General features: G+C 36.3%; 1 protein-coding gene across 1 annotated transcript in view; it reads right to left on the reverse strand.

The window, feature by feature from the left end:
- The window catches only part of LOC126149511 (piwi-like protein Siwi), a 211500-nt gene that overhangs the window by 24070 nt on the left and 175335 nt on the right, over window positions 1-12095 (reverse strand). Inside the window, exon 12 of the mRNA XM_049915822.1 lies at window positions 6941-7088. Coding sequence (XP_049771779.1) covers window positions 6941-7088 — 148 coding nt within the window. The remainder of the gene's footprint in view (window positions 1-6940; window positions 7089-12095) is intronic.

A 12095-nucleotide genomic window follows, 5' to 3' on the forward strand; every position in this document is an offset into this window, starting at 1 on the left:
CAATAAAATTTTTATCTGATTTGCAAGTACTTTCTCCGACACTTTTGACAGGACTGGAAGAACAGAAATAGGGCAATAGTTTCCCACATCTTCCCTCGACCTTTTCTTGCACAGAAGTCTGACTTCGGCATACTTCAAAACATCAGAAAAGCATCCCTGTACAAAAGATTTGTTGAATATTTTAGCTAGGAGAGGGCCTCTTATGTCACACATTGTTTTAATTGCTTTAGTGGGTATCCCATCCCACCCAGCAGTGTTTTTATTTTGTAATGATAATATAACATTTTCCATATCCTTTCTGTGACTTTTTTAAAATCTGTAAGAGACTCAGCTTCTTGGTGGAGTCCAAAGGGATTTACTTTACTCTGATACTCTGCTACATCAAGATCTGACTTCGCTGCATTTATTAAGGATTCATTTACAATCTTATCATCTACTCTAATCCTAGATATTTCATTACTACTAACTAACACCTGACTCTGATTTGACAACAGACCACATTGCTTTTGTCTTACTATTATGTTGTACAATGAACTTCTTTTTGCCATTTGTTTGGCTGCCTTCACAACTTTTTTAAATACAGCTTTACAAGTAAAGCACCTGTTTTTATTATATTTCAGTTCATTTTGGAGCTCCCTCTTTCTGGCACTAGAAATTTTTATGCAATGAGTTATCCATATAAGTTTGTTAGTGGTTTTGTTACATGTGGTTCTAAGTCAAAAAGTTTCATTAAATATTTCAAGAAAGTTACTTAAAAATTGTTAAAGTTACTATTACTCGAAATACAGCACTTGTAAGGCCATTCAACCTCTCATAACTTATATCTAAAAGCAACTGAATTTTTTTCATTAAAGTTCCTTCTCACATGGCTTTCAATACATGAAATTTCTGCCTTAATTTGTGGTAATTCAATGAAAAATGCAGAGTGGTCAGAGATTCCTAATTCTATGCAAAATTTATAAACATCTTGAAATACATAATTTGTTAGAATATCATCAATACATGTATGCACTTACTCTAGTGGGTTGCATGAAATTTTTTTTTTTTTCTTAAGTCAGTGAATTTGGTCCCATCATTGCTTTCAATTATGATGTTAATATTGAAGTCAACAGTTATTACCATCTTCTCCTTTTTTCTGTACTTAGATCTTCAAACAGACAATGAAATTTTACCAGAAAACCTTCAATTGCAGCTTTCTATGGTACTCTATATATAGAAACTACTATGACATTTAGATCCCTCAATTTGAACAGTAGCTTCCAATATACACACTTCATTTTTCTTATTTTATATCAACAGCCTCCATGTGATTTCTCTTGTCTGCAAAAGATGCTGGCTTCTTCACAATTTTCAATTGTTTTACAGATTTTAACATTGTCAGATGCAAGCCATGTTTCCTGATACAAATAACTCAGATTCAGACAGAATGATTTGTAATTTGACACCATTTATATTCAAGTGCATTATGTAGGGACATTCATTCCTATTTATGGTCTCAAGCATACTCTTTCTTGATCTTGCCATTTTTCTAACCAAACACTGTTTCTCATCCCCATCAGTTCTTATAAGTTTCTCCCATTTTTCAGAATTTTATATGTATCAGTGAAAGTTTTACTAAGGATTTTGGAACCTGACCTATTTAAATGAAGATCGTTTTTGCCCAAACGTTTACTGCTTAAGAACTTGTTCAGATTTATGAATGCAGCTTCTAGATTGTTTTAGTTTTCATTTAAATCGTGGTTTATTGTCTCTATATATCGATCACTGACTGATCTTCTGTAGATAATACACTCACCACGATTCTAGGTGTTTTGTAGAGGTTTCTGGTAGATTGAATTAAATTGCTTGTTTCATTTACAATTTCCTCTTCAGTGTTGTTTATAAGAGAATTTGTGCCTTACTGGTCATGGGTTTGTTCTGCAGCAGGACAATGAACCCAAATATGCTTCTATATCATGCAGAAGTTATGTCAATAGAAAAGAGAAATGTGAGGAACTGAAGAATATGATTTGACCATGTCAGTCAGCTGCTTTAAATTCCACTGAACTCTTATGGGATGAAGTTGACAGGGAGGCCAGAAAACTGAAGTCATCTAATGTTGAAGATCTATGGAATAATTTACACATGTGTTGGACTGCAGTACAGTGGAACATCACATAGCGAGCCTAATTCATTCCAGAATCTTACTTGTAGTGTGAAACACTCATTAAGTGAAACAATTTGTCCCATATAAATTAATGTGGAATAAGATATGCATACCACACAGAAAAGTACTAAAAATTCTATCTCATTGTTGCCATTTATTCAAAGAAAGTTATACACATAGTATTATGTACTTTATTATTCGTGATACATAAATAATTCTTTTTTACTAGGAAGCTAGCTATAGTCATTTGTTTCTGCTGACACTTCAACACTTGACTAAAATGCAACACAGCGTTATCATCGAATAAATTTGTAGTGAGCATAGCCACTGCTTTATTGGGGTGACGATTTTTAGTGCATGACGCAACCGATTCCCACGCTTTCTGCTGTGTCTGTGTTGAAGCTGGCTGCTTGACTACTTCTCACAACACTGTGGATGTCAGTTTTTCTCTTAAACTTCTCGAACCACCCACAGCTTAACTTAAACACTTCTTCAACCACTGACGATCCTGGTGTCTCCTTAGTGAGGTCAGTGAAAAATCATTCTCGCTTTCTCACAAATCATGTTCTCGTTGCTTTTCATTTACCCACATACGGAACAACATTTCAACATTGTCCAGAATATGAAATCTATCTAGTCTTGTCACTCCCTTTGCAGCATCTACCTCCTTAATCTTGTCCTTCTTCTTGAGAACAGTACAAATAGTTGATGTAGACCAATTGTATGTTTTTCAATGATTTTAAATTTCATTTCGATGGTCATTTCATTTCTCTTGTGGTTTTATCTTCAGAGACACTCACACAAAAGAATGTTGTGTGAACATAAGTTTAGAAAAAATGTGCGATCACAAGCTGCACTAGGATGATAGCAGAAAGAGCACTAAGCCCAGACTGCAGGATGTACTAAAGTCATTGTTCATATGCAGCTGCCGACAATGAAAGGTCTTCATATTGTTGAGCGTTTCCCCCACCATGCGTGAATGGCTGGTGATGTCACACTAAAATTGCATAACTCATTATGCAAAACATTGCTCATTACATGAGTCTTTTTTATATAATTTGTTTTGCTCATTATGTGAATTGCACATTATGGCAGGTGCTCATTAAGTAAGGTTCCACTGTATCTGCAAAGCATTACAAAACATCATCTCCAGAATGCCAGAGTTTCTGCTGCTGTTCTGAAGGTAAAGGGTGGATATTTTGATTCTAAACCTTGTGTATTGCACTTAATGATGGACAGAGAAAATATTTTGTTGGTCTATCTTAATTTGTATGGTGTGTCTGTACACCTAAAAGAAATATATAGTTTTTATCATGAGCGACCAAAAACTTTTGATGGGTAGTGTATGTAGTACTAAAGGATGTTAACTATTGACAAGTTCTAATTGAGGTGAAGGAGATTTTATTCCACTCTATTTTAGGTGTGTTAAAATAAGTAAGCACTGGCTAGTGCCCTGCAGATCATAAATTAAGTAATTATCAACTAAATCTTTGACTTTCGTGCTGTTTATTAAAGAAGCAGAAAAATATTTTATTTTGTGATAGCATCCTAAAAGCTGTACCTCTAAAACAAACTTTAGCATGGGTGTGACTTGCTTGCATTAATTAAAAAAAAAGTGTATTTGAATGTTTCCTTATCAGCTCTGACATGACCTTACACTGTTTAAATAATTTACTTTTTTTCCCTATGTCAATCTGTTAGTGTATTGGAACAAAGTGGTTCCTTCCTGTGGACTTAAACATGTATATGACGACAATTTAAATAAGTAACAATTTTTATGAGGGCTATGTACACTCACTTTGGGGCATTTGTGATGCCTCATCACATACTGCAGTGTCATCATATTAAATCCAAGTTTTACTCTGCTACTCACAATTGGTTCTCCAGTGGAATTTACTGCCTATTTGCTTGTAGAATTTTGTGTTAGTGGCAATGCATCCATTCTGAATGAGACTGAATATATTGGAATTTTAAGAGCTAGTCATGAGTGTTAGAAAAATTTAAGGTCAGAAGTTCATAGAATTTTACACGCCAAGAAAATTGGGCGACTTTTCCTCTCAGCATCTAAGACCATTCTATTATGTAATGTCTCTGCAAGTATCTAGGCTAATATGTTGCATGAATATTACAGACCAATACCAGTACCTGTCATTCTGGTTACCCAACTGCTGTGGGGAGCGATGCCGACATCCTTCAGCTTTTTCACTCCCAGAGCTCTGTGACCCACATATGTCCTCAAACTATGGCTTTGGTACCACAAGAGCTCAGGGACTTACATTCAAGCCAGTCACATCAAACTTACAAAAACCTATTATAAAACTTTTGGAAGCATGTTGTCCAATTTTGGCCAAATTGGCACATGTTGACCCTAACATTAAGTTCCCAACATGGGTCACCATTTTCTAAAGAATGGGTAAGGATGTGAAGGCTACACCGCCATTGTAGGAGAATTTTTATTGTTAATTTTACATTTCCTTCCAGTTAAATTTTAATTGCCTTTTTAAACACTTTCCCAGTATACCTTCATTGCATTCTACATGCCAAGCAGAGGATGTTTGTTGCTGTATACACATTGACTAACAAGTCACCACACTGAGTGACCAATGGGGAATGTGGAGGAAAATCACATGTTGGTTGCCAGAAGCAGACGGAGCTTCAGACGAAAGAAAGATGCCCGTGCAAGTCCATTAAATTTCGGGCATGCAGCAGCGTAAATAAAATTTCTTCCACTGATATTTTGGCTGCACATCATCTGGCCATCCTCAGGGAGTCGCAGTAACCCTTGCTATCTCCAGTTCTCAGGTCAGCATGACTTCTTTTCTTCTCCTGAGTCTTTTTAGACTGCATTCCATTACCAAATGACTCCTGACAAGACCACCCTGAATTGTTCTACAACCCCAGGGCACACCTGACTGTATTACATGCACTGGAATAGATTGAGAGTACCGAATTTTAACCCTCCCATCCTTTTTACAACTCACTTTGGATGCCCACAGTCCTGGAAACCCCTCCAGACACCATTTTAACCTGTAAACTATTCACTGATTATAGGAGGCATCAAGCAGCAGAAAGTGTCCTTCTTGAGATTTAGGAAAACACATTCCCAAACAATTTAGCCACATAAATTCAGTACTCTAAAGTGAATAGTGATCTCAGTGGAGGTGGGTTGTGGAAAGAGATGGAGAGAGGGGGACCAATAGCAGGGTATGTATGGGGAAAGATGCTGTGGGGGTGTGCAAGGATGTGGCAGGTACGGAACGATGGGCATAGACACAGCACTGGGAGGCTGTGCTGGGCAGTGATAGGAGGGAGAGTGCAGGGTAGAGGAAGCAGAGAAGGGAAAAAGAACTAAGTAAGGTTCAGTGGGATGGCAGAAAACTTGTGTGAAACAGATGTGGGAGCAGGGAACGGCACAGAGACAGGTGTAGGACAAGGACTAGTGATGGTTGATTGGGGGGTTATGGGAACAAAGGATATGTTGCAGCAAGAATTCCCACCTACTCATGTCTTAAAAGCTGGTGCTGGTGGGAAGATTCTAAGTAGTAGAAGCTCTTAGTAAGTCAAGCAGACCCTATTGGATGGCAAGCTCGGCAACTGGATAGTCCAGCTAACTCTTAGCCACCGTCTGGTAGTGGACATTCATGTATACAGATTGTTAGTGGTCATGCCTGAATAGGCTTCTGTACAGTACTGCAACTTTGTTGGTAAACCAAGTGGCTGCTTCCACAAATGGCCACACCTTTATGGAGTAAGTTAGCTTTTACTAAAGGACTTCATTCTTTTTACAGTTGTCCCTACATGTTTACTTTTCAAGTTCTGTTTCCAAATACACTAATGTGAGGCTCATTTGCAGTTACCTGAGGCTGCATGTCAAATTTATTTTCCACATTACTGAGAAAACTGTTGAAGAAAGTGCTAAGCCTATTCCATCTCTTGCTTGATGCCACTTCCAAACTCTAATTTCTGTTCTATTTTCTTAGGGTGGGTAGGCATATAGATGAGCCTGAAGGGCAGCAACCTCTACCCCTTGCCCCATTCCATTCCAATATTTTACTGTCACTACTACTGCGTACCTTATGAAACCAATTAGCACTGTGATGTACTGCTCCAAATAAGTTAGAGGGAAAAGAGGAAAGGGAGAGGGTAATGCCAAAGCGACATTCACGCAGCAGGTTGAGTGCTTCTTGCATACAATAAATTACAATAATACGATAAAAATATAGTGATACCTTAATGAATTAGCATTAGGAGTTGGATTACACAAAATTAGATGTAAACTTAAAATTATTTCAAAGTTTTAAATTTCTTGGCTTTTCAATATTTTGATTAAAAATAATAACAATTTGTGAAGTGAAATCTTTTACTTTAGGCAAAGCTAACTGAATGCATAATTGCTAATAATGTACTTCACATCACATCACAGACATGCTGAACTGTTTTTAGTTTCATTTAACCATGTTTCAAAAAAGAACTCTTGGGCGTTCATCTGTATTTACTAGTAATATGAATTTACAATACTCCTCTCGGTTGTCATTACGTAGTATTCACCTTCTAAGTCATTTTACTTCATTTTCAGGTACAATATTCAAATGATTGTTCAGATGTTTATCAACCATGGATAGACACAGATGGTTTAATGAGTCACTAGTAATAGTTCTACTGATTCAGATACACACATATATGTCAAACACAAAACAGAAACCTCTCTTTATTCCCCCTCAACCCTTCTGCCAGAAGAAGGCACCATTGGCTCCAAAAGCTTGCATAAACATAACCTTTTTTTATAATACTTACACTCCAGTTGAAGTACATGTGAGTCAATTTATATGTAAGACGCTGTATTTTATCTGGATCCAAGCCAAGGTGGTCATAAATAATATTGTAAGATGTTGGACTCACTGTCCCTTGGCGCACTGATTGTGATACAAGAAAGAAGTCATATCTGTAAAGCAAAGAACGACTGGATTTACAAAAACTGAACTTGGCAACATTGTTGAGCACATGGATAAGATAATTTTAATACACTCTGCTAAAAGTAATGAATATTTAATACTGATCAGTTAATACAACAGAAAGCACTAAATTGTTATTATACTGTTATAATTATTTATCACCACAATTAATGCTTCCCACAGTCAAAATATAACTTTATATGCAGATTTATAACAGAGGGCATGCTATCTTCATCAACTCTCATACAGTATTCCTTAAGCCTCAGCTGTCATCTAGATTTCATTTTACTGTACAACTTTACTTTTACTTATAGCCTCAGAAGTACCATTTCCCTTCTGTTTACAATGTTTCCTGTTAGTCTATTCAAAATTTCTACTTTCACAATATCGATTCAATAATGTTTACAAACACTACATGAAGGTCAACTGTCTTGAGTCCTGGGCTCTTTAATTTTGATCAGACAGAGTTGTAAGAAGAAAAAACAACTTCTGAAGCTAGCAAAAGCCATTATGTGTAGCACTGTACACAGCCATTACTTACGTGAATATAGAATTGTGCTGTGTGTTTTAAGTCTTTTCTGTTGTTCTTTCAGAATGGAAAAGTTACAGAAAGACATGGGAAGGCTCTGTCAGTAGTCTTCTCTTTGGACAGAACAAAGAGTAAAACATTATCTAAAGAGTTTAAGTTCATGAAAGAACAGATGTAGCCGCACAGAGTTAGGAGTAAAACTAAATGTAGTGAACAAAATAGTGAAAATTCAGAAACTGTTAATTGAACAGCTGAGTGGTAGATTATAAGAACTTTTAAGCAGTACTAAGAACCTAAGGACATATTTAATTTGATGAAACTACTTTTCTTCAGTATTCTAAATAAGACACTTGCCAATAAGTGCAAAATTTGCCACAGAGGGGGACACAGGACAGCTTATCACAAAATAATATTAGGCATCAATGCTGACGGCTCTGAAAAATTAAGTTACTTGTGAGTTGTTAACTGAAGATACCATATTGTTTAAAATGTGCAAAAAATTGACTTCTAACTACAGTACCAACCACAAAGCATAAATTATTTTAGAACTTTCTGGAAACAGTCGCGTAGCCCTGGTGCAAAAATGTTTTAGACTCTCAACAACCGTTACAAAGAGAAAACATTAAAATCTCAAAACCAAGATAATACCTTGGCAGTGGTGACAAAGAAAGTTCAATGAAGTACTAATAGAGTTAGAGAAAATGGGAATATAGTCATAAGTACAATATGTAATTACACAATATATTGCCTGTGGATATAATAAAGGGCAAAATACACAATATGGGTACATAAAGGTCACAACGATATGATAAGTCCATGCATAATCCAGCTTAAGACAGGTGAAACAAGGTGATGTTCAGCTCTAAGGTAAAGTGATATGTCAACTACACAACATATCTATAGCTCATGGTCTTCTTGTTGTGACACTTGAACACCAAAACAGCCAGTAAGCTAGCTATGGTATTTAATTACACACTTTTAAAAAATATTATTTGTGAGGCGTAACAAAGAAACTGCAGTCTCGCAGATGATGCTGTGTTTTTATGTTTGCCAGCATGTTCTCTATATCTGGCAAAATAAAAGATCACCTGTTTTGACCTACATATAATACCACAAAATTTGGCAATCATCTGCGAGACTCAAAGCACAGAGTTCTTCACAACCACAAAATTCTTCACAATGTCACGAAGTGACACAGTATAACGTTCTTAATGGCCTCTTAGATTTTACAGAAAACAACTTCTTTAAAATATGTCCTAGTGTACTGCAACTAATTTCTTTGGCTTTAGCTCCTTTTGTTAGGCTTCACAGATAATATTTTTAAAAAATGCGTAATTAATGCTGTAGCCTACTTATTGGATTTTTGGTTTTCGAGTTTCACCACACACAGACCATGAGCAAAGGATCACATTATATACTTGACTTTTTGTGTTCCCTAAGAGCTGAATGTCACCTTATTTCAGCTGCCTTAGGCTGGACTGTGCATGGACTAAACATTCTACTGTGACCTTTATCCACCTACATCACATATTGTGTAACTACACATCATACCATTTACCTAAATCTTTTAGTGTCTCAGTGAATTTTCTTAATCACTGCTCCCATATTATTATCTTGGATTTGAGACTTTAATGTTTTCCCTTTGTAGAGGTTGTTGAGAGTCCAAAATTAAATGCCTTTCCTTCCCATCTCGTAAGTCTCTCCTGACCTGGCATTCTGAGTGAGTTTTCCGAACTCTATCTCTTTTCCTAAACCTGTCAAGTTCTTTTACTTCACCCCTTTTTCTTCCCCTTCAACCTTTCTGCCAGAAGGAGCCACTGCTGCGAAAGCTTGCATATGTGATACCTTGTATGTGTGTAGTTCTGGCGCTGCTTGGTGAGCAGATTTTTTTATCCATCCAATTATGGTGTACATGGATAGGATTCTGAAATATGACTCAGGCTGCAGCCTTAATGACATGTTGTCTTTTTCAACTTATTGTTGTCACAACAAAAATCTATACGGTATATAATTGTACACAAGTTACGACATTATTAAAATTACATATTTATATTTGCAACTGACAGGAACATGAATACACATGTGACCTCTAGTGGCACTAAATGTCAATATGTTCTATAGTTACTTTTCTCATGTGTCAGTTCAGAGGTGCTATTGCGTCAGTGATGTAGTGTGTGAATTGTAACATCGGATGATGCACTTGGCAAAATATACTGTAAATACTGGTTTTAGCATTGACATGCAAATGCATCTTACATAACTCTCTGAATAATTAAAATATGGAGTACATTTATAGTACACTTGTTATTAATCTTTACCAAGATATGTGCAATGATAACTCGCTCCATGTTTAACAGCTATGACATTGCATGCTATTTTCATAAATTAATGTGCTTTAAACCTAATGTACACTGTTCACAGATCATATGATAGTAACTCTCTTTTACTAAAACCAATTGCCATAAAGATTTTAGAAATGCAGTCTTGACTGAGAAATTGTCTTCCTTCAAGATGAACACAGTATTTAGAGATTGCCCCTTATTTCTCAGTATGAGCAAGTTAATAATTCATTTGCTTCTGAAAAATGTTTCACATATATTTCAATATAGAGTTAAGTAATAGTATGTAGTTCTACATGTGGTTTTCACACTACTTAATCTATTTCTTAAATAGTAGTATATCTGCTTCATTTCCCCAGAATATTTCTTGACAGGATCTCACTGTGTCAGTTTTCAGGAATAGATTGCTTGATTTCTCTTCTGAATTTCATTTTGTGTTGAAGTATATAAATAAACTGTCAAAACTTTACTGACCCATAGAATTCATTTTATATAATGAGCACACCCTGCTGTGGTAAGGAAAAGATGAGAAGTAACAGAAAATGCCTGTCAGAAAAAAAAAGAGTTTTCCAAGCGATTATTTTTTCTCTTTATAAGACTCACAGAAAAGTGGGGAACCAGCTGGCTCAATCCTCATTCTGCCTTCCTCACCAAAAATGTTGGCATGCGAACAGATTTGTGCTTTTTCTGTTGAAGGAGACAGGAGAAAGTGTTTGCGGGAAACAAAAAGTGGTAGTGAAGGAGCAAGAGAGATAGGTGAAGACAAAATAGCAGTGGGAGTCAAAGAAAGACGAGATAATAGCTGGCCATATATGAGCAGATTTCTGCGATGACCCACAGATGTTTCAGGTGGATTCTTGGATGCCTGGGGACCCACCTGTGCATGAGTGGAGACACAACCTTCAGACCATTAACCACAGTTTAGTTATTTATTCGCCCATCATACAAGAGACCAAATTTGGTGCAACGTACTTGTCAGATACAATCATGAATAGAAGTGTGTATGATGGGTAAGATGCAACTCAAGATTAAAAGTTTGAATAAGCAGAAACAACATCTAATGCCTTAAAATGAACAACATAAGAGGAAAACAGACAAGTTTTACAAGATTAATGTTCTGACCATTTAAATTCCAGAAAACCTGCTATTATAAGAGCTCTGTGTATGGATTCTCTTTCTGCTTCCTAATAATTCAACCAACGAAGCATATTATCACAGGAAGCTATCATTTTATTCATCCAGCCTTGAGAGAGTCAAGCCATTGCAAACTCTTCCACCTGTTGTGCAAGATATATGAGACAGGCAAAATACTGTCAGACTTAAAGAACAATGTAATAATTGCAATTACAAAGAAAGCAGTTGCTGACAGATGTGGAAACTATGGAGCTATCAATTTAATAAGTCACAGTTGCAAAATACTAACATGAACAGTTTACAGAAAAATGGAAAAACTGGTAGAAGCTGATCTCTGCGAAGATCAGTTTGGATTCTGGAGAAACGTAGCAACATGCGAGGCAATACTGATCCTACAACTTCTCATAGAATATAGGTTAAGGAAAGACAAACGTAAGTTTATAGCGTTTGTAGACTTTGAGGAAGCTTTAGTGTTTGTAGACTTTGAGGAAGCTTCTAAATATATTGACTGGGATAATCTCTTTGAAATTCTGAGGGTAGCAGGGGTAAAATAGAGGAAGTGAAAGGCTATTTACAACTTGTACAGAAACCAGATGGCAGTTGAAAGAGTCGAGGGGCATGAAAAGGAAGCAATGACTGAGAAGGGAGTGAGACGGGTTTGTAGCCTATCCCCTTATGCTATTCAGTCTGTATATTTAGCAAGCAAAGGAAACAGAAGAAATATTTGGAGTAGGAATTAAAGTCCAGGGAGAAGAAATGAAAACTTTGATGTTTGCCATTGACACTGTAATTCTGTGAGAGACAGCAAAGGAATTGGAAGAGTAGTTGAATGGAATAGACATTGCCTTGAAAGAAGGATATAAGATAACACCAAAAAATGCAAAACAAGGACAATGGAATGTAGTCAAATTATATCATATGATGCTGAGGAAATTAGGAAACAAGACAAAGTAGTACATGAGTTTTGCAATTTGGGTAGCAGGTGATGGCTGAAG

This window comes from Schistocerca cancellata, chromosome 1 (assembly GCF_023864275.1).
Source record: "Schistocerca cancellata isolate TAMUIC-IGC-003103 chromosome 1, iqSchCanc2.1, whole genome shotgun sequence".
NCBI classification, from domain to species: Eukaryota; Metazoa; Arthropoda; class Insecta; order Orthoptera; family Acrididae; genus Schistocerca; species Schistocerca cancellata.